Source organism: Poecilia reticulata, linkage group LG7 (assembly GCF_000633615.1).
Source record: "Poecilia reticulata strain Guanapo linkage group LG7, Guppy_female_1.0+MT, whole genome shotgun sequence".
NCBI classification, from domain to species: domain Eukaryota; kingdom Metazoa; phylum Chordata; class Actinopteri; order Cyprinodontiformes; family Poeciliidae; genus Poecilia; species Poecilia reticulata.
In genome coordinates this window covers 5177896-5200187 of record NC_024337.1, presented here as the reverse complement: position 1 = coordinate 5200187, position 22292 = coordinate 5177896, and the positions used below count along the sequence as shown (strand labels likewise).

At 42.7% G+C, this 22292-nt stretch overlaps 3 protein-coding genes across 6 annotated transcripts; 1 reads left to right on the top strand and 2 right to left on the bottom strand.

Annotated features, from left to right (window-relative positions):
* Window positions 1-333: 333 nt before the first annotated feature.
* On the top strand, window positions 334-9928 carry rcc2 (regulator of chromosome condensation 2). 3 transcript variants are annotated; one of them, XM_008412975.2, is made up of 13 exons: window positions 334-435; window positions 2511-2732; window positions 3066-3159; window positions 5887-6030; window positions 6115-6246; window positions 6362-6450; window positions 6559-6673; window positions 6865-7031; window positions 7154-7334; window positions 7407-7512; window positions 7599-7671; window positions 7753-7830; window positions 9082-9928. In XM_008412975.2, exons 2-13 carry the CDS (start codon window positions 2532-2534, stop codon window positions 9184-9186), a joined length of 1485 nt encoding a protein of 494 aa, XP_008411197.1. In that variant the 5' UTR covers window positions 334-435; window positions 2511-2531; the 3' UTR covers window positions 9187-9928. The 3 variants fall into 3 exon arrangements, with proteins under 3 accessions (XP_008411197.1, XP_008411196.1, XP_008411198.1); XM_008412974.2 differs by lacking the exon at window positions 334-435 and adding an exon at window positions 458-563; XM_008412976.2 differs by lacking the exon at window positions 334-435 and adding an exon at window positions 996-1172.
* Window positions 9929-10543: 615 nt separating this feature from the next.
* On the bottom strand, window positions 10544-14551 carry LOC103466979 (60S ribosomal protein L22). Of its 2 annotated transcripts, none has more exons than XM_008412972.2 (4): window positions 14466-14551; window positions 13875-13985; window positions 12928-13052; window positions 10544-10733 (listed from the first exon to the last, which is right to left on the bottom strand). In XM_008412972.2, exons 1-4 carry the CDS (start codon window positions 14475-14477, stop codon window positions 10589-10591), a joined length of 393 nt encoding a protein of 130 aa, XP_008411194.1. In that variant the 5' UTR covers window positions 14478-14551; the 3' UTR covers window positions 10544-10588. The 2 variants fall into 2 exon arrangements, with proteins under 2 accessions (XP_008411194.1, XP_008411195.1); XM_008412973.2 differs by having other exon boundaries at window positions 13875-13982; window positions 14466-14532.
* Window positions 14552-15378: 827 nt separating this feature from the next.
* On the bottom strand, window positions 15379-21857 carry icmt (isoprenylcysteine carboxyl methyltransferase). The gene is made up of 5 exons (XM_008412971.2): window positions 21061-21857; window positions 19981-20069; window positions 19695-19864; window positions 19037-19254; window positions 15379-18330 (listed from the first exon to the last, which is right to left on the bottom strand). Exons 1-5 carry the CDS (start codon window positions 21277-21279, stop codon window positions 18151-18153), a joined length of 876 nt encoding a protein of 291 aa, XP_008411193.1. The 5' UTR covers window positions 21280-21857; the 3' UTR covers window positions 15379-18150.
* Window positions 21858-22292: the final 435 nt, after the last annotated feature.

Here is a 22292-nt window from a genome sequence, read left to right as displayed (position 1 = left end):
GTCTTGTTTTTATATTACACGAATGTGGGCTTTGTTAATCTAAAGTTATATCTGAGACTTTTTCATGGCAAATGTTTGCTTTAATATGGCTGACAAAACTGAGGTTTCCCTGCATTTCCCATTGCCGCACAACAAAGTTAACTTTAGTTTTGAATGAAAGGGAATTAAGATTTAGATAATTATACACACACTTGAAAGGGGAACTAGGTGTGTGTGTGTGCGTGTGTGTGTGTGACAGAATCAGATGCCTTGTGTGCTGAAATGGAGAGCAAACAGACTGTTTATGTTTCTTAAAAAAAACTTTTCCTGAGTGAAAGAACTTTCTGTTTCCTCTGTCAGTGTAGTTGAGTTGTACCCTCATAGTGGTTCTTCGTGCTGCATCACAGCAGCTCAAAGTCACCTCCGCCTCCCTCTCATGTCTGGTTTTATGTATTGGTGAGTGCTCGGTTTCCTGTATGAATGCTAAATGCAAACCACGTGGTGTGAAAGCAGACTGCAGCTTCTTTTGTTCAAATCAATCAAACCGGAGACGGACAGAGAGCTGCTGAATCAGGAAATCACCGGTATATATCATTTCTTCTTAGTTTTAGCAAACCACTTAGCCAGACTACGGAACACCAACGAGGGAGCAGATGTTATGGGATAGAAACACTTGTAGTTTGGAAGAGGTTTTAAAGTTTGTTGGTGTTGTATCGTTCGTATGTAACATCAGACTCTTTGACTGTTTGTTAGCATACACTAGCGAGGTAACGTTAGCATAATGAGCCCCATCATTCAATAAGATTTTACTCGGTTTTACTCCAAGTGTTCGCCGCTTTGAGACAATTCACATGCTGTTTAAACACACAAACTTCACAGAGCTTGTATGTGGAGCGGGAAACCGTCTAAGTTCACCTGCCGTACCGCGGGTCTTTACGGCAGCTAGCACGCTAAACAGCCGAACAAAGAACGGTGGAGCTTAGCCTGGTGAAGCTAACGGATACCGGCTCACGGTTCGGTCTGCTTTCGGGTTATGGCTCCTCTTTCATCTGGGGAACCATCAGGGACAACTGATGGGTTTGTGGTACCGAGTGATATGGAATAATACGGTGAACCAGCGGCAGCTAAATACCATTCGGTGAACTTGTTCTATGGAGCCCTAACAGTGCCCAGAGCAGAAAAAAAATTGAAAGGTCAGGAGTTCCTTAAGTCAGTGAAAAGCGCCAGCTGAGTTTCTATTTATATGTTCCTGTCAGAGAACAAACATTATTTAGGTTGATTCTTATTTTATCCCACCTTTTGAACTCCCAGGACACTCTTGACCAAACCTTGAGTAAAAACTCAATAATTTAGGTGTATTTGACTAAAGTTTGGTCAAAATTTGACATGCCACTCAGGAAACCATGAAGGTAGAATTTTGTCTTAGAAAGTCAGTAATTTCTTCCCAAGTTTGATATTAGTTGGTTAGTTAATATATATTAGATAGCTGACATACTACATACTGAAGGACTCTGTATCTGACGGGTGTTTTGCACTTCTGACTGGCTTCGAAAAACATTAAGTCAGTCACAGATAGTGCTGTACAACAGAATGCATAAGACGTAGATGCATTGGTATTGATTCATATCTCTATGAGCCAATAAGGAAGTACAAAATATGCAAATCTCATAGAAGTCTCTTTTATAAGACTGTTGATTTGGCAACATTATTTTAACATTCAGATAGAAAACACATGATCTAAATGAATCATCTGTTCAAATTATTTTCCTTAATTGTAACAATTGGAATGATTTCAACTGGTGGATTAAATGTCTGTGGAATAAATATTAAACACAATAGTAAGTGTTGTATATACTTTTAACTAATGGGGAGAAGGTTGCGAATGTAGGCAATCCCTGAACTAATTTTGCATTGGGTGTTTTTAGTTTCTGTCTCCTGGTCACTTGAGGGAATAATGTTAGGAAAAGACCACATTAACGTTTTTTCTGGCGTATTTTTTTTTTAGTCCAAAACAAAATTGAAAACTTTTTTTTTTCTAGATGTTACAGCACATACTCTTACAAGTAACAATGTTTAACACTGCTGTACCAATAGATGAAGAATTTCCTTTGTATCAAAATCCGTCTTGATACATGAATCACTGATGCATTTCCAGGTGATGGATCAGCAGTAAACGGCCCGTCCTGTTAGAAAATATGTCCTCAAAGTGCTCGTGTTGTTTTTGTAGTTTTAATTACAAGCACCAAAGTGTGGAAAGTTTTATTGTTAATTAGGAATGAGAAGGAATGTATCTCGTCTTGCTTCTAAGTTGATCTTATTTTGAAATGTACTAGTATTATAATGTGAGACGTGTTTGGAGCAGCTTTTGATATCGTTTCCTTTTCTTTACAAGTTCTTTAAAAACCACAGTTTTTCTGTTTGGCTCCAGTCTTCTGCAGTTCAGAGAGACATGTCCCCACCCCCCGTCTCTCTGAACTGTCCAAACCTTTGCTTGGTCTGAATGCGTCTCGCTTCTTTCCAACTATGAACAGCTACGTTCCCACTGCAAAAAGATGCCCCGTAAGAAGGTGACTGACGTATCAGGGAATGGAGGGATGAAGAGGAAGAGGGCGACAGGGAAAAGGAAAGACCGAGACTTCAGCAGTGACGACGAGTTCGACTTTGAGCAGGAGAACAACAAGAAACCCGGCAAACCTGCAGCAAAGTCCGGGCTCCAGCCTGTCACTGTGGCGGACGACGTCAAGGAGAAAATAGTGGGTTGGATTCAAACTTTCCCCCCCCCCAATATGGTAGCTGGCTCTGCTTTTATCTGAGTCCAGTTGATGAAAATACTTTAACTATACCTGATGATGATGATTGTTTTGGTCATTGGGATCCTTTTCATGTGACAGGATCTAATCCTGGGCCGTGAATTTAAACGGCGTCTAACAGTAGAAAATTCTTCGCACGTCTTTGCTCAAGTGAAGCTTCGAAATCCAACTTGTCCCTTTTAATTAACTTTCCTGAGATGAAACAACAAAAGTTGTGGTTTTTTGAGCTGGTTTGCATTTTTTTCCCCCCCAACTAATATTGTTTGCTTTCTGCAGAAACTGGAGCTACCAAAGGTCAGAGGTCAACTTCTCATCTTTGGGGCAACCAACTGGGATTTGATTGGAAGAAAGGAGGTTCCCAAACAACAAGGTAGAGTGTTAACTTCACAAACCAACCCTCAGGACTCACAGCATTTCCTCTGTTAGACTCTGACAACCTTCAGATTTTCATGCTGGATTCCTCTCGTCACAAACACAAAGCCGGTATTTTCCTCGGTTTGGTTGTTGTGTTCGACTGCGGTTGGAGTGAACAGAACCCTGCCCCACAGAGGAATGTGCCGTTTTTTTTTTTTTTTGCTAAGAAACAACTCCTACCTGAGGCGTCTTGTTCTCCTCCTGGGTTTAGGCATCAGAGGTGTGTTCATCTGTTCGATTCATTAAACATGTTCGTTGTGGATTGAGTAGAGACGGCTGACTCCAGTCTCACTGACTATTCAGAGCCTGATGGCTCAGAGCTGTGTGTTCGACGCTCTCGATGCCACATCGGTCCCAAACATTGTGATGAGGCCTGAGGGGACTGTCGGAGTCTTTTTGGGGCTTGGGGTTGATATCTGCGTTTAGAAGGTTGTCCTGACCCATCAGGATCTCGGCCAGTGAAAGCGGACGGGATCAATAGGGGATTGATCGGGTTCCGCGTTGTGTCTGCCACGGGGAGTGAAAGGAGTGGAGATGACCACATGGACTTCTTTGTTTGGTGTGTGCAGGCAGCGTGCACGTTAACAGCCAGCAGGATTCTTTTAATTGATTGTGACAGTAATGTCCATTCATATGCATGCATGCTGCGCTGTGAGCCCCCCACCCCCGCGAGCCGCCCTCCCAGCAGGCTGTGCGATGCCTCAGGCAGGCTGCATGTTGCTCTTCTCTGCTGCTCTCTGATAAATCTGCTTTGTTAGGGGTGGTGGTGGGTGGGGGGTTGTCAGCAGGGAGCAGCAGCAGAGACAAAGATCATCTACAGATGGTGATGTATCTTTTGAACATTTTCGGTGAAAGAGAAGCTTTGTGTGGATCCCGATTGCTGCAGTTTGGTTCTTAAAAGATAGGGACTGTAATTGGCTAGTTGAAATGTTCAGATCACTGTGGTGGGTCCGGTTAGCACTCCAAGAACGCAGAGTCGCACTCCAGTGGGTTTAACTTGCAACTTGCTGTTTGTTTCTTAATTTGACGTAACTGTGCGGTTCTAGAAAAGATAAATGATAATACAGGATCAGTATCTGAATAATAGCTTGGTGCTGTGTGGTTCATTTACTACACACACCTGCTCTACAAACACACCCTACCTCACACACACATGCACATAAGGCCGAAGGTCATACCAACACAGAGTCATAAATCATGCAACCTGTCTACATTAGTGCTGCAGTTAAATGTTTTGGTAGTCGATTATTTTGATAATCAATTATTTGGATAAAAAAAATTGGCACATTCTCCAGATGTTTTTATTTAACCACTTAAGCCTATTTTCTACAATATTAAAAATACATTAAAATGTAAATAAATATTTTAGTTCATTTTCTAAATTAGAAAATCAAAATTTTCTTGCCTAAAATGCAATAACAGGCACCTGTAGGGGGACTTAGGGGCGAAGGGGGCTGGAGCTCCTGCCCTTATACCCTTGATCCCCTAGTACCGTTTTTGAGTTTTCTTTACAATTCATTTATTTATTTATTCTTTATCTGTGTGTCAGGAAGCCTGCTTGTGCCCCTCAGCAATAATATGTAGCTAAATATAATAATTTGGCAACATAAATTAGTCTGGCTTCCCTTGTCTAATAATGACTCTGAGGATTCTCAGTTCCTCTGCCTCCATGTTGTTCAGACACCAGGTCCATGGTGAGGAGGGGGGCGAAGCTGCGCCCTCTAACTATCAAATTATGGGCAGGAATTTTTCTTCTCCCCAAGATACACTTGTTTGTTTGTGAATAAAAACAAAAGTCTGATGTTGAAGTTAGAAAAACAGTTTCTATTTATTTTTGTAATTGTCCTCGCAATAGCGGGAAAACCCTCCTCGCTTAAACACAGAAATGCTTTGGCTGCAGAGAAAACTGACTTTAACTTCATCATTTTGCCCCAGTGCAGGACTAAATGCCCGGTTTGCTACAAGCAGCCTGAATCGGTCCCACCGACCGATATAAAGAATGTCTGCTCATGGTACCGTCCTGCTCACTGTTCGCTCTGCTTCACCTTAACGTTTCTACCAGACGGTTCGAACCGCTGCTGACGGGATCTGGACTGGAGGGTCGAGGCTCTAAACAGAAGTTACTGCAGAACCTCAATTGATAAAGAAAGATTCGGCCCACAGCATTTTGAGTTCACAAAATATTACATAAACATTAGTGAAAATACTGAACAAATAATTTAAACCACAGCAAAAGCCAGCAGCAAATTTTGCTTTAAATAACACCATGATGGGTGTTTGGATTGGTAGCATATAACCTACTTATGGCAATGTAGAGTACATTCCACTCAACTAGTATGTGCTTTTTTTCCCTTTCTATTTTAATTTTATGCCAAAAACAGATTGTGATATATTATTACTTCACCCATCACAACAGATATTGGGATATGCATTTTATGCCAAATCGAAAATCCCCAGATGTTCTTTTTGAAGAGCGAAACATTCCATGGTGGATGCTGGACATGTGATAGAAAAGCTGTTCTGTCACAATGGCAGCAAGGACAGAGGGTCTTTGATCAGGAGCATTCATCATGGCTGCTGCAACCTGCAGAAACTGCATAAAGGACACAGAATACAGTTAACGGGTGGTGTGTGTCTGTAATTACCGAGCATCATTACTGTGTGGTCTTTGTGTGTTTTCCAGCTGCTTTCCGTAACCTGGGCCAGAACCTGTGGGGTCCTCACCGGTACGGCTGTCTGAACGACGTCCAGGTCAGCTGCGTGGTGTCGGGCCCCTGCGCTGCTCACAGTCTCCTCATGACCACTGAGGGCAAGCTCTGGAGCTGGGGTAAGCTCCACGACGCTCCCTCTCTCTGAACTCCTCCTCCAGCAGCGTTCTCTCCTGACCTCTGCGGTCTTCTCTCCTCCTCAGGTCGTAATGACAAAGGTCAGCTCGGTCACGGGGACACCAAACGTTTGGAGGCTCCAAAGCTGATCGAGGGCCTGGCCGATCAGGTGATTGTTTCTGCAGCCTGCGGACGCAATCATACCATGGCACTTACAGGTGGGCAGAAACTCTCAGGTCCAGCAGCGATTGGACCGTTTTTCCAAACAGATCAGAGTGTTCGAATCTCTGTATGAATGGGAAAAAATACAGAGTTTTGCTGCTGTTTCCTCAGAGGACGGCACCGTTTATTCCTTCGGTGAAAACAAACTGGGTCAGCTCGGCCAAGGCAGTCAGACTGATGCAGTCCTCAGCCCGGCACCGGTGAGTGTGGCTTCCATCCAGATCATTCCTGATCCATCCCAGATCAGTTGACACTTCCAGGTTCTCCAGTGATTCCAGCATACCCAGTGTTTTAATCTTTTTCCCCAGATTTCCTACAATGGTCAGCCTCTGGTGAAGGTAGCCTGCGGTGCCGAGTTCAGCATGGTGGTGGACTGCAAAGGAAACCTGTATTCGTTCGGCTGCCCTGAGTACGGACAGTTAGGTAAAAACTTTTCCATTATCTGCTTTGGTGAAGCGAGTGTGTTTTGCACCCTTCAAGAACACATTCTGTCCTGTTTGATTCAACTTTTTAAATGGCACACATCACTTTATGCTCAGATAGGAAATAACCAATTTTACTTCACTTTTCCTGTGACAAATGACGGTAAAGCTTACTGATCTGTGTCTCTGCAGGCCACAACAGCGACGGCAAGTTTATCGCCCGAGCCCAGCGCATTGAGTTTGACTGTGAGCTCATCCCCCGACGCGTTGCTATCTTCATTGAGAAGTCCAAGGACGGTCAGATCATGCCGGTGCCCAATGTGGTGGTGAGGGATGTGTCCTGTGGAGCCAACCACACGGTGAGAGAGAGCCCTCCTCCATGCTGCTGGTTCAGCTAACTTCTTCAACACTCTTGACACTGTTTTGTGTGTGTGTGTGTGTGTGTGTGTGTGTGTGTGTGTGGGTGGGTGGGTGTGGACAGCTGGTGCTGGACTCCCAGAAGCGGGTGTTCAGCTGGGGTTTCGGAGGCTACGGCCGTCTGGGCCACACAGAGCAGAAAGACGAGATGGTTCCCCGACTCGTCAAGCTGTTTGACTTCCCGGGACGCGGCGCTGCCCAGATCTACGCCGGCTACCAGTGCTCCTTTGCCCTCAACGAAATGGGTAAGAGAGGAGCGGAACACAAGCCGTAGATGACATGTGCTGACCGTCTGCTGACCGTCTGCTGGTTTGCAGGGGGGCTGTTCTTTTGGGGAGTGACCAACACCTCCAGAGAATCCACCATGTACCCCAAAGCTGTGCAGGATCTGTGTGGGTGGAAGATCCGGAGCCTGGCCTGCGGGTGAGCTGGTTCGACAAGCGCTTCCTGCTCCTGGTTTTCAGGGTTTAACGGGGCGTAAAACCAACTGCGTTGTGTGTGTTTGACAGGAAAAGCAGCATCATCATTGCAGCAGATGAGAGCACAATCAGCTGGGGGCCGTCGCCCACCTGTGGAGAGCTGGTAATTCTGGTCATGGTGTTGGCTGTGTTGCTGCGAGTCAGGAGAACATCCAATCGATCTGTTTCTCCATCTGACTTTTAGGGATACGGAGACAACAAGCCCAAATCCTCCACAACTGCTCAGGAAGTTAAAACTCTGGACGGCGTCTATATTGAGCAGGTACATGACCGCAACTCGGCACAAAACTACGCTACACATGGAGTCGTCCATGCAGGTCTAACCTTTAGACACGAGTCGATGAGAACCGACTTCAGCACTTCAGAGCCTTGTGGCTATGTCGGAGCCTTTAGGCTTTTGAAAAAGAAGGAATTAATCTGCATGCATCTTGGAGGATTTTCTGCATAAACTGGTTAGATAATTTTTTGAGGAATCTGAAGGAGGAGAATAAACCAACTTCCTTTGTTGATTTTCTGAAGTGATGTTGAGCCAGTTTACTGACAGAACTGGTCATCTGAAATAAATAACCCTGCTTATACGGTTCTGGAACACAAAATCCTCCTGACCAGGAGTCTCGCTAAGACAGAAGACAGAAAATCTGCTTTGGGAAAGGTACAGTTGCAGCTTTTCGTGTAGACTGGATGTCTTTACGAAGTGTAATCACTCCGACAGACTCAGCAGGCCATGCCAGTGGAAACACAACACGCAGGTTTAGGTCCGTCCAGCAGATGGACCTGTTGTCTCTTTTTTTTTTCCATTTTTGGAATATGTTTTTCACTGGCAAATGGATATCTTCTTAAATGAAAAGTAGTTTTCTTTACAACCCATGGTTTTATGGATTCATGTAAAATGTGCCAAAAGTATCCAACAACTTTTTTTTTTTTTTTTACCCAAGCTCAGACTTTGCTCAGTCGTTCATTGTGGCTAAATCCAGTGAAAGTTTTCTGAGACGGTTTTCTTAAGCCTCAAGGTGGTTGTGGCTTAAGAGAGTCAATGTAGCTAGTTAGCCATGTGGACCGGGTCACCTGGAAGAGGGTTTATGAAACACCTGGTTCACCTAATGACTCCAAGAACACCGTTAATGATGTGTCCAGATGCATCAGTGGATGTATTTTCATATTCTGGTTGCTGTTGGTTTTATAATAAACATGATCTTGACCAACAAATATGAAAAACATTCCACCCAAAATGTTAGGAAACTAACTTGTAACACCAGGATATTTATTTTATTAAAATCTTTCATGTTTCTTTAACTGAGCAGGTAAAATGAAAGAAATATATTTTAAACATGTTTTCAATGGGAAAACCTAAAATGACCTGGAGTACATTAAACTTCGTGATTTTTGACCTCCAGAGCTAAAAGCTTCTGGTAGAAACTTGTAGTTTGTTGAAAACAGCCGGCCTGTAGGAGCAGCGGCTCCTCGGGTCTCAGATTTTCAGCCCCAGATGTTTGAAACGTGTTGGTCTCCCCAGGTGGTGATGGGCTACTCCCACTCCTTGGTCATCGCCAGGCAAGACTCTGAGCAGGAACAGGAGAAGCTGAAGAAGCTGCCCGAGTATAATCCCCGAACCATCTAGGAGGAACCCAGCTGCCTCAGCCAGCTGGCGCTCCTGGCCCGGTAACCGGTGGGGACAGAGGAGTTCGTGCAGAAAACATCTCAACTACCAGCAGACTGGCTGCAAGCGAATTGGGACACTAAAAACCAGAGTTGGGAGAGGAGGCAAACGATGAATCTGCAGAGCGTCTCTCCCAGCTCTTCAGGATTTGCAGTCGTGCTTCCCCCCTCCCCCCACATTTGTCCTTGTATCATTTGATTTTCCACTTTAACCTTCTTCTTCTTGTGTTGTTTGAAAATGTCATGTTTCCTGGTGCTACAGCAGTTCTTGGCTGCTGAGGGGTTTCAGAGACCAATCCTCCATACCTGTGCCTTTTCTCTACGTCCATTTCGGGGTATGGAGGCCATGATGAATCTGTTGTTTAGCAGTTTGAGCCCGTGTCTGCTGCTGCCGCTGCCTCCGATTGCAAACAGTTGGAAGCTGATGTTCTGAGCTGGTGCACTCCACTTGATGTTACATTCCTTTAATCTTCTTCCTTCAGTGTTTGTATCCAGGATGCTCACTCCATAAGCGGAGCCTGTCGGCGCCAAGCCTTCGTTTATCCCAACGCTCAAAGCGGATCCACGAGCAGGCCAGAACTTCCAGAACTGATCTGTTCTTATCAGGCAGAGTTCTGTTTGTACTGCTTTCTATTTTTATGATGAGATTTCTTGGTTACATTTGTTTTTCATTGCAATGATTAAATAAAGTCCATGTAAAATGAGCTCATGTTGCTTTTTTGATTAAATCAATACATTTAAAAAAAGCTGAATAATTCACCTGCGAGCACAATAAACATTTTTACTTAAAGCTGCTGCATGTAACTTCTGTAAATGTATAATGTCTGGGTTTGTGGGGAGGGTTAAACTCTAATTCCTCAGTCTGGCCACTGCCTTCCTGTGCAATTCCTTTCCAGAAAAGTTCTCTCTTCCAACAGCCAGGACTTGATTCCCCTCGACTCTGGATTCTCTCTGTCAATTTTTGACTAAAACCTTAAAATTGTGGCCTGCTCGTAGTTTCAAGCAACGGCAGCAGAGGAAGTGAAGGAAGCCGTCGGCCACGCTTCCAAACATTGAACTAGCAGATGCCTCATTCGGATCGGTACTTCTCTCTTAGCAGCACAGGTAATTTCCATTGAGCTTCAGTGTCAAACTGGCACACTTCATGTGTCACCAGCAAACATTAACAATTCAGTCAAATTTAAAGCCTCAACGAAGCGATCGTTCCTCAATACAAGCCCAACACCTTTGATGCTACACGCTGGGTCGACAAAATACCAGACCTATCCTGGTACCGTATGGATTCCATCAACTGAAAACCTCAGAAAACACAGACAAGGTTTTGTACTGTAAACAAAATTTATTTAAACCTACGAAATGCCAATTTAATCTTCATCCTCCTCCTCCTCTTCATCCTGATTGATCTGGAAGTAGCGGAGCTCGTAGCTCTCCTTGGTGTTGGCGACAACGCGCAGCCAGTCGCGAAGATTGTTTTTCTTAAGGTACTTCTTGGTCAGATACTTCAGGTACCTGCAAAATAACAAATTAGTCTCAAACACAAATACTTCCACCAATTGCATGACTTGTGAATGAGCAACATGTCCGAGAATGAATGCTGTTCCAGTGAAAGGTTGGTCACAAGTGACCGTCAGAGGGAGTAATGCGGACAGAAAAATGCATATTTTGTGGTACTATTATGATAAAGATGGGTGACTATTTCCTTTGCTACAATATTAAAATACCCATTTGAAAACAGGCATCTTCAGAATACATCTACAGTGACTTATCACTGAGCACCATGCCTTCATTTAATCATTTTTAATGTAGAATTGTTTCAACAGTACAACTTGTACAAGTTACGAACATAAACGGTACATAATCCAAATTCATGCAGCAGCTGCATTTCAGGCATTTTAAAGAGAATTTTCAACATGGCAAACTACACTTCCTAGCAACATTCAATCTGATGCTGAGCTTTAAAGACCCAAAAATAACTTAAGATAAAAATGAATGACTGTTACTGTTGATTCTAAATGAATTACTTGAGCTTTTAACAAACAGGGTTACTAATCTTTCTTCAACAAAACAACCAGGATGGAATGAATTAATCTGAAAAGATACTAAATGTCATATAAATGACTGCACAAACAGACCCGTAAAATCAGTTTCAATATACACTGCTCAAAAAAAATAAAGGGAACACTTTAACATTTAAGTGAACACTGAAGTGTTCCCTTTATTTTTTTGAGCAGTATAGTTAAATTAATAAAAGCACAGGAACTCAACATACACTAAAACAACAGATAAGAAACCTGAGAGTGAGCTTCGTCTCTGTCTGGCTGCCTGCGCGTATGTTAGTGTTTGAAGTAGGGCTGTGTAATAATATCGATTTTGCGATATATATCAATATTTTCTTTCCTAGAAAAAAATTGATATTCATCCGCAAGTATCGCAACATCCAACTGTCACCTTGCTCACTCACTGCTTGCTTCGCCGGGAGAGTGATTAGGTCATCAGGCTTAGAGTGATTCCTTCAGATGTTAAGTGTGAAGGTTAAAAAGGTATCAAACTATTCAGAGCAGGTACTTGGTGACTTTATTTACTTTACAAATGCATGTAAGCTACAGTTGGTACTGTTTCAATTAAAAGAAACATGTTTTCTCACCACTTCTTTTATTCATTTTGTCCAGCTGTCGACTTTTAAGTCTGGACACAGACACTTCACTTCACACACACTTCACTGATCCATCCGGAAACTTGCTACTAAGGGGGGAAATTAGTAGCAAAGGTGTCAGATCTTTTTATACAGTTTTACTCCTGGGAGGACGCCATGGTTATTTAATTTCTTTAGTCCAAATACTTGCTATCCACACTATGGGATAAGAGAAAATGGACCATTCTTTCATCCTTTTCCATTGTCTGAATCTGCAGTCGACGTGTGCTCCTGTTTGTCCTGCTGGTGTGATTTATGGAATATCTTCTGATGTTTAGCGTTCCTGAACATTTCCTGACTCAAAATGCCAAGATAACTCGTCCTTTTTTAGGAAAACGTTCAAGCGTCAACACAAAAATCACACGTTTCTGGACTTTCTACAACAGCCAGGTTTGATATGCAGAACCTGTAGAAAGCATAGACAGATTGACAGACACATGGATGAATGAGCTGCTGCTGCTGCTCGGCTTGTAGAGTTGCAGAGAAGGAGACACATCTGCCCCCCCTTCACCCCAACCCATGGATGACTGTGCATTTCAGAGTTCCTAAAGGTTTACAAGGTCTTGTCCCGTCTTCCCTCTCTGAGCTGCTCCTATGCCTCAGGCCGGCTGATCAGCTGAACTGAAGCTCAGAGGAGATGGAGCCTGTAGAGTTGCTGCTCCCACATCATCTGCTCTTACACTTAAAACACATTTGTATTCCTTTTATTAGTGTTTTACTGATCTTATTGTCTACTTTCTTTTGTCCTATTCATAGACTTGATGTTTCCAATCTGTACACTTTGTCAAAGCTGTTGTTTTTCCTTTCCTGTTGTTTTATAAAGTAGCAGAGCAAAGAATTTTGCACATCTTTTTTTTATATAAAGGTATGAATTCTATAAACAACACAAAAAGATTGTAAACAGTGGTGATACCAGCTGCCCTTTCACCCAGACAGCAGGTAGAGGTGATCCGTTTCCATGGTGAAGTTTCATCCACAGTACCCTGAATATAAACACTGACTGGTCCTCACCTCTTAGAGAAGGGGACCTCAGAGGAAACTGTGATCTTGCTCTTGCTCCTCTCGATGGACACCACCCCTCCGCCCAGGTTGCCAGCTTTCCCGTTCACCTTGATGCGCTCCTGCAGGAACTGCTCCTGGAAACCAGTCACACAGGGGGTTGTGTTAGTGCAGTGGCATTAACACAAGTTGGTTTCAACAGAAGTTAAAGTCAACTTGTCCGGCTGTCCAACATGGACCTGCAGCTTCTCTTGCTCACATAACGAGCTTTAAAACCAAACTGCTAAATATTTTCTGTGTTCAGATTGGGTATTTGTGCTGCCATGTTACTGAAAATACTGCTGTGCATGTTTTCTGCTGACATGGCTACAAACTCGCGCACATTTTTTATTTTTATTTTTTTGAAAGGTTTTGTCGGTTCTAGTGGCCTTTGACACCAAACTTTAAAATCTGTCAATATATGTTTTTTCTCCATTTGAAAGCCGTCTTACACAATAAATAGAATCTGACAGTAATGTGTGTAACAGTGACTGACTGATTTTAATGCATTAATAGCACAGACTGATCTGCTGATCATGAGATTTAAAAGTCTTGGTGTATCAAGTGTTTCAATGGCGTCTTCCAGCCCCTCTGCATAAACACACACACACATTAACACACATGATGATTATGTGCATCCTTAAAGTCATTCTGTTTAGATCTCTCCACTCACACAGTAATATCCTTGTTGTGACCCACATGTCAAGCTGCTGTGCAACATCTTCTGCATGTTAATCTACAGACAATCGGACATTCTGCTGATTTCTCAGAAGAGCACAATCCCAGACTTCCTAACAGGGAAGCTGCTGTGGTCGCTAATTTGCATCTCGTCGACAAATCACATTTGTTCCCTGATGAGAACATGATTATTACTAGCCAACCCCCCATCTAGGGGTAGAGCCGAGGTGAGCGGCACTTACAAAATTAGCAGCGTCCATGATGCCATCTTCAACAGGATGGGTGCAGTCCAGAGTGAACTTCAGCACCTGCTTCTTCTTCTTCCCACCTTTGCCGGTGTTCTGCTTCTTCTGCTAATAGAAGAAAACACTGTCAATAAACACACACATATTTAAAAACTGGACTAAAACACTCGTCTGGTCTAACTGGGGCTATTTTCTGTTTTATAAACGGCGGAACCAAAAGCTGATTCCTGGGTGTTTCTAAAAGATTTAGCCGTTTGGTTCAGCTCGGTTTCAGGCTTCAAATACTACAGGATTATAAAGAAAGTAATAAACCAAGCTTATCATCTGATCTCGTTAGCCATTTAATCTCAGCAGAAGCTAAGCGCAGCCATCAGCTGGGGGAACAACGTGGTGACTTACGAGCTAACAGCTAACAGGCCGCCGCAGACCCAAACTAACAACAAGCCGCCTCATAACCGGCCGTTAGTCGGATTTTATGACACTAAAACCTTAAACCACAGTTGCACTGTCACGACAGCCATTTTCTCGGAAGCTACCACCGACTATTGAGCTGTAATTAAGACTGTAATAACAGAGCGCTTCACTTACAATAGGCGCCATGGCTGAGAAGCTAGCAGAAAGGAAGAGCCAGTAGTGCGCATGCGTTCAAAATAAAATACCGAGTCACTGATCGTATCCTGTTATCCGTGATCGATTAAACGGCACTAATTCAATCTCAACTTAGAAAACCAAATAAGAAATGTATTTAACGAAGGGTGGTTCTAGCAATTGTGTTCTTTAGGATATCATCGTATAAGAAATATGTCTTGTATTTTTTAGCTTTAAACAATGTGCATCTTATTTTTGAATAATCCATGTATGTTTTTTTTTACTATAATAGAAAAGACTACTCCCTAGTTTTTGTTCCTCCTTTGTAAAAGTTAGACGATCCCCCCCCTAAAATCTGAAAATAGAAACACATTTTAGAAAACTTCCTTAGCTTTCAAAATAAAGAATCATATTTAGTTCATGTTTAGAAAACCTGGTCTAAATAAGAGCAGATTATATGCATTCTAGGGATACATAAAATATCAGCAATAACATCGGAATCGGCCGTCATTTGTTTTGAGCATATTGGACCAATGTGAATAATGAACCATTATTCATCGTGACCCCTGTTGATGGGGTCATTATTCATTATACAATAATGAATAATTGTTTTATTAATTTTTGTCTAATGAATAAAACCAGGCGATATTAACAACCGATATTTATTTCCATTTTGTCGCCATTTGTTTCCGGAGGGGGTGAGGAGGAGGCTGGTCATGTGGTATTTACTTGGTCGTGTGATGATGGTGATTGTGCTGCAGCGCAGGACTGAAGCAGTGGAGAAGTCAGCAGTGTGGTTGTTTTATTTAAGGTGCCTAAAGTGTAATAAAATATAATACATATAATATCAAATATCAGTTATTGGCCATGACAGAAATATTAATATATCAGTATCAGAGGAAAAAAACAGCCGTTTAGATACCCTCAACTTTATTTCATACAAGCAGTGCTGAATAAATAGTCAACAGTTTTCAGTCAAAGTGGAAAACCTGCCATAAAGGTTCTCTATTCAGGTAAAATGCAGCATAAAATCCATGTATTTACCCACAGCTTTTAATCATTTACCAGAAATCTCCCACCATGTACTTTGTCGAGAAGCTACATGTGTCACATTAAAAGATAAACAAAAACATCACCTTTACTGAGCTGTTTTTCAAATTTAGACCAAAGTTTTGGAGTGTTGTCTTGTTGAATGTGGTGGAAATGAGTCGTCTCTGCAGTCAACGTCAGAGCAGGCGCTGCAGAGGGACTGACGGAAATAGATGATCAAACTCTGATGGGTTTTGGAGGCCAATCTGCTAAAACAGTAGCTGAGACAAACTGTAGGTGCTGGAAACATTGCTAACAGGCGATGTTTGGGCCTTGACTAGTATACAATTCATTTAATTGTGTTAATGTTTGTTCCAATTCAATAAAAATATGAAACATTTAATGTAATAAGGGGAATTCAGCACCTTTCAAATGACATGTTTAAGTATTCAGTTGGTATTTCATGACACGCGTTTCATTTTGATTAAAGCCAGAGGACTGATGGAACAGAATGTTATTGCCACTTGACTATTAGATAACTGATTAACATAGGGTGTGTAATCAGCACAACAACCTGTCAGTGAGCTTTCAAAGCATGCAATGAGATATGAAATAGGAAGTTTTAGGAGCAGCAGTCAAGGTAAGAGGTGATTTTTTACTTCTAATTATATAAACCTTTCAATTTTGGATTAATTAGCCCACTTCATATTGTACTGATAGAACCTTTTAGAGACCAAATTATTTCTATATTAAACTCAAAAGAATGACAAGGGGATGCACTTGGTTTCAGTCATGGCTATATGTATATATATATATATTTATGCTTTATTGAATTGGAACACACTTGATTGAAGAAGATGGCCCGTATGCCTTTGTATGAATTAAACATGATTCTCTGGGAGGCTGCTTTCATCAACAGGGGTCACGACCCCTTCTGGGCGCCACTGCATACCTGACTGCCTGACGCCTCAGAGTGGCCTCATCCATCCTTTAATACAGTCTGTTTCAGAATTGTAAACCATGAAGGGAAGACTTTATTATGAAACACAAAGTGTGGAGGTCAAGACTTTAGTGCAACATCCTGACCGCAACATTCCTTCCCACTGCGACGTGCCACGCATACATCTAAACATCTTTTGCATAATACTTTGGTCTGTTTGTGGTTTGTACAGAGACGCACAAACTATGGAAATGTGTGATAGAATTATTGGGACAACTTTGGAACTCAATGCGCTTCCAACATGAGAACCTAGGAGTTCTTAGAGGACGTCAGAGTTTGTGCTACAGTCGTTATAAATTATTGATTTAAAACAAACAACAAAAAAATGCTTAAATATTAAACGGTACAAGTCATCATGCCTGGTGACTCTAAATGATGCTAAGTGATGCTAATGAACGCGAGGGGACGCCACAAGATGAGAACACATCTGGAAAGCAAAATGGATGAAAAAGCAGCCACTACCAAAGCAAAACCCTGAGCACCAGAAGATTCCCCAGACCCAACTCTGCCACACGTACAGCTTCACCCATTACAGAAAAGACCAGAGGCTCACCTCTACAGTTTTAAAGAGAGAGAAAAAAAAACTAAATTCAGGTGTCCTATGTTATGTTTTAAACAAAGGACACCCTGCTCAGCTAAACAGCACATGTAATGTGATATTGCAGCATGTCTCATTGAGAGAGAAAGAAAAAGTAGTAAAAATCTACAGAAACATTTACATTTAGGCGTCTTAGAAGTGAAGGTCAACTTTCTCCTGCTGGTCCCTTTTCTATCCCTGCTTCAGGCAGTTCTTAATTTTAATTCATCTCTCCCTGTGTAGAAAATATCATTAGATGAAAGAAAAGCAGGAAGTGATCACAGGAGAGGGTGACCATCTTCTTCCTCCTCCCAGCCAGACTGTCAGAACCAGGTCCAGACACCAACCACAGGCCGTCTGTGGTTGGTGTCTGGACCTGGTTCTCCTTTCTGTAGAGAAGGTTTCATTGTTTAATTGTTTTTGCAGACATAGAACAAGATGCTCAAAATGAGAAAGTGCAAATGAGAAAAAATGGCTTTTGTAGAAATAGTCATATTACGATGCCAACCAGGTGACAGAAAATGTCACGTTTTTTACGACCTTAGAGAGTGGGGTCAGGAATAAATATGGACATTGATTTTATGGTGAGTAAGCAAGCAGAAGATGTAGAAAAAAAGCAGTAGAAGATTTAGACTCTGCATCAACAGGTCCTCCATTTAAATGCTTCTGATTGGGAAAAACCTTAAGCGTGTCCCTCCACCGTAAAACCTCTCAATATTGTTCATTTTCTGCGAAACATCTCCAATACATAAAGTCAACTCTGACATGTGATGCTGAAGTGTCCGGGCAAAGCAGCCGGCGGATGAGAAACCTATCGCCATGGTGATGGCATGCAGACAGAAACAGGCGAGAGTGGGAATGTGTGTACAGCTGAGGTTCTCTGTTCATATACTGGACGTTGGTAGAAAAACAGCAGCCCAGCTGCCGTCACTCTGCCTCTGCAGCTGCTGCGGGCTCTCAGCTGGGGCTTCACCTTGAGGGGGGGGTGGCAGCTGCTCCAGCAGACCACACATCGCCACCAGGTCTGACCTGCTAATGAGCTTGAAGTCTGTTGGGCTTGGTGTCCAGGTCTATGGGGACTAGTTGACCCGGATGCCAGAGATGAAGGGCAGCCCGGTGGGGACCTTCCTCTTGTACTCCACGTAGTCCTCGGCAAAGAAATGGATGAGCGAGAGCTCCTCCTCCTCTATCCGCTCCCGGAAGAAGCGCCAGCTGGCTATCGTGTAGCCCAGGATGCAGACCGGGTTGCACAGCAAGACCTGCAGCAACGGACGCTCGTCAGCAAACAGCACAACATGGCAGCAAACTAACATTTAAAGAGGGCAGGCCGTGGCGATATGCATGAGAAACGCATCACTATATAAGCATTTCTCATCAGGTGATGTTGATCATCATTCATTAGATTTTTGCTGCCAGACCAGTTTAATCCAGTTTCCTCGCCAGCGGTTCTCCTTCCACTCTGAGTCATTGCTGTTTATTTTGAAGCAGTTAAAACCAACTTTATGTAATTTTTTTTTTGTAGAATACTTTGGATTTTTCAATAGCAATACAAATATTAACTGACAAGACAAAATCACTAGTAGTAAGACAGTGGAAATTCACTGGTGTCTATAACCAGTGAATTTCCAAGCTCAGCGTGTCCATCCTCATGTTAATGAATCAGATTAAATGTCATTTATCGCTCTCGGTCCCGTTTAGGGCTCAGATAAATGGCTCTCAAGAGATCAGTCAAAGTGGAGTCCTGTCTCTGCAAACGCTTTATGTTGGAATGCTGTAGATGTTCTAGTAACTTTTCATAAATCCTGAATATTAACAGATCAGACATCCAAAGCTATAAGACATGACAGAGATGGATGAGGACCAGTGAGGAGCAACAGCTGGTAAATAACTGACTGAAGCTGTTCAAGTGGTTGGTCCTAAAGTGAAGTTTTCATTAACACTAAAGAGCAGCATGAATCGTGTCACCTGAGTTCCTATGCTCCAGTAGAACCAGCCCACGTAGGACGGGTGTCTGAAGTAGGCGTAGACCCCGCTGGTGACCAGAACGTGGCTCTGGGCTTTCTCATTCTGGACAATGTGGTTGAAATTGGAGCCGGCCGTCAACATGGCAGCCTTCCGCAGGCCCTCGCCGCACAGCACCATGACCAGTCCAACCAAGCTGACCCAGGTTAGATGCTTCAGCTCTATGGCAGGAGACGGAGGCCAAGAGAGAGGAACAGCATGTAAATGTTTCGGGAAAATCTAATAAAGATGTAGGCAAAACATCCACATCTAATTCACTGACTGGAGGAGTGACCTTTTTATTTTGTTTTCTTTATTGTTTTTGGTCGTTTTATTTGGAATATTTAAAATATCTTCCAGTTTAAAGTGTTCTTTTCCAAAATTAGAGTGCGTTAGTCTTTGGGAGAGCAAACTTGCATTATTATACCATCATCTACAAATTAATTGAAAATGGTCTCAAAACAACATTATAATTAATTTGCCCCAGTGATGCTATTTAAAGCAGCTGTTCAGATCAAGCTAATCTCATTCTACTTTGGAAACCCAAACATCCTGTTAATAAAAGCCACACACAAGCCAACAGCTGTTAGCTCACAGAGCAGAAACCTGCAGGCAGCGGCACCTGGAACAGTGAGCTTCTCCACGGTGAACTCCAGCCATGACGACGCGGCGGCCAGAGTGTACTCCAGGCTGTGGTTGAGCAGGAACGAGTCCAGCGACAGGCTGCGAGGGTTGATGACGGCGGTCACCAGGTATTCAGAGTAATGGAAGAATGAAAGGGAGCACATGTACCTGGAGGAAGACACATTTGACACGTTACAACTTGTCTGACCCTCCTGATAGAGATCGCTGCAAGACATTTTTTAATTGACAAAAACCAAACAATGCCGTTCATTTTTGATACATACCAGCCAAAATGTGTCCAAGTGGTGTCAGAGAAGCTAATGATTAGGCCACAGCCGAACGTAAATCCCAGGAAGCAGGCTCTCACAGCAACCTGCAACAGGCCACGACACTCCGTTAACATCAGACCGTTCTGTTCTCATGGACACAATTAGCTGGAGCCAACATGTCCTATAAAGAGAGTCTGTAAACTCCAGAAACACCATCTAATATTATTTACTGTAATATAGCATATGTATTGTTTATATAGTATTAGATAAACACAATACTGTTTATGGTGTTTACAGAGGAGCGGCAAAAGCAAAGAAGGTGGATTAGCAAAGCAACTTATGATGTCATCATCCAGGATATGTTCATGAGGAATACTGTGGATGTTGAGCTGTTAGCATGAGTGTCATACAACAACAGTCTTCAGTCAGAGGCTTCTGCAGATTTGTTGTAAGACCGACTGCCCCTGGAGATCCTTCCTGCCCACAGCAACACTGTTCAAAATGACGCTTTGAAGATACTTATACGATATGAGTTACGACAGCATTTAATTTCCCTTTGGGATAAAGTACTTTTTAGCTTAATCTGAACTGAAGACAAACATCATGGGAAAAAATGATGAAGGGAAATCGTTGATTAAAGAACACGTGTCGCCATTTTTAAAGAACCACTATTAAATTTCTGTTTATAAGTAAAACAAAAGAAAAACATTCCTGCATACTCCAGGGTTAGTCTCTGTGGCTGGAATAATTCAACAAAGTTACGAAAACGACCGAGTTCTTCAGCAATGGCACGTCTGAGCTTCCGTACAGCTTCACATGGGAAAGTAAAACAATATGTTGCTAATGTGCCACTTCAGCGCTGTGTCCGGAGGTTCTATGCTTAGCTAGGTAACACCAGCTGTCTTCTCGATTCGCCTAATAAGATTATCTGCACCGAACATAAGCTGGGGGTTTGCTAATCCTTCTCTCAGGCTGAAACAGAGAATGAAACTCTCTGCTCGTCCCAGCAACAGACTGAAGAGCAGGAAACATTTTAAGCACAAGCAATGGTCTGTTGGTCAAATTTACGGGATGTAGAGCATCGTATGTGCTTACCTTATACACTGGTCCTCTGTATATGACAAGCAAAAGGCCGTTAATAGCCGCAATGTGGACACAAATTGCAATTTTCCCTGGAGTCTCTGTCAGATAATCAAAGACCCAATCCAGGTGTCCGAACCAGGTCCGGATGAGCGGGATAAGGACGACGCTGAGGCCTAAAAGAAAGCTTTTTATACTCACTCTGCCTTCCAACACCAACTTACTGCCTGCCATGATGGAAGTACCGGGATGTGCCAAAACAAGTCTCGCGAGGTCTCAAGGTTGTTGACGTATGCCGCATTCAATGACCATCAGAGAAAGAAAAAAATCTTGGTTTTTGTAGAAAGTGGGCTCCGAGTTCGTTAATGGCAAAGTTATGGATTTTCCGCTCCAGAAATGCACGGCTAGTTATACAGCCATAGTAACAGACTATAAAGAAAACTCAGTGTTTCTACCGGTGACAGGAGTTGAGGCTTCTAATGCTGGAAGAGGACACTGGATAAAACCAGGTTTCATGCAAATAATCATTCCTTCGATGTTATATAGGCCAATTTTCATCTGTGACCTACTTCATTATTTTTGCAGAGCTTCATCCTCATCCCTCTAACACAGGCGCGGACCTATCCCCTGCCGGGCCCTTATAGGTGCCCATGGGGGCAGTGGCGGAGCCAGAGAGAGGGCCGGTGTTCTGTCAGATAGCCATACATGTCAGAATAGCATACATGTAGTAAGTGCGCATGCGCACGCATGCGCATTCTGCAGGAGGTCTGCGATATCGAGAGGAGCCGTCAGCTCRTCATACGCGAGAAGAAAAAACAAGACCYAATAAAAAGTAAGTAAATAAATCAAATTTAATGCTGCTGCAGCTGCAGTAAACTACAAAACAAGCCCCGTTTAAATTCACGTTCCCCAGTTCATTGATATTTTTGGGTTGGATAACACRTCTGCTAGCTTGGATACAGTGATGGCTTTCCAGATAGGACTTCGACACATAGGTTTACTTATTAGGATTACTTAAAACTCTTAAATGTTGAATTTGAATTATTTGTTTATTTTTTTAACTTTCCTTATCGTTTTTTTTCTTCACGCTACCAGACTGTACAAGCAGAAACCGTRTTGGTATGGGTATTACCCACACTGAAACTGGGGCAAAACCAGTGTTTCACCTTCAAATAAATCTTTATCTTTATTAATGTATATGAAAAGCATTCATGTTAAGTTTGTTTTTATATGTGCTTCACATTTAC

Excerpts from the sequence above, each read along its gene's own strand:
- rcc2 (XM_008412975.2), top strand. The coding sequence starts at position 2,532 with ATGCCCCGTAAGAAGGTGACTGACGTATCAGGGAATGGAGGGATGAAG. Across the intron at positions 3,160-5,886 it reads GGAGGTTCCCAAACAACAAG|CTGCTTTCCGTAACCTGGGC; the intron begins GTAGAGTGTTAA and ends TGTGTTTTCCAG. Across the intron at positions 6,674-6,864 it reads CCCTGAGTACGGACAGTTAG|GCCACAACAGCGACGGCAAG; the intron begins GTAAAAACTTTT and ends GTGTCTCTGCAG.
- LOC103466979 (XM_008412972.2), bottom strand. Across the intron at positions 13,053-13,874 it reads TCATGGACGCTGCTAATTTT|GAGCAGTTCCTGCAGGAGCG; the intron begins GTAAGTGCCGCT and ends ACTGGTTTCCAG. Across the intron at positions 10,734-12,927 it reads GAGGTCCCCTTCTCTAAGAG|GTACCTGAAGTATCTGACCA; the intron begins GTGAGGACCAGT and ends GTTATTTTGCAG.
- icmt (XM_008412971.2), bottom strand. The coding sequence starts at position 21,279 with ATGGCAGGCAGTAAGTTGGTGTTGGAAGGCAGAGTGAGTATAAAAAGC. Across the intron at positions 19,865-19,980 it reads ACTTGGACACATTTTGGCTG|GTACATGTGCTCCCTTTCAT; the intron begins GTATGTATCAAA and ends GTCTTCCTCCAG. Across the intron at positions 19,255-19,694 it reads GGAGAAGCTCACTGTTCCAG|AGCTGAAGCATCTAACCTGG; the intron begins GTGCCGCTGCCT and ends CTCCTGCCATAG.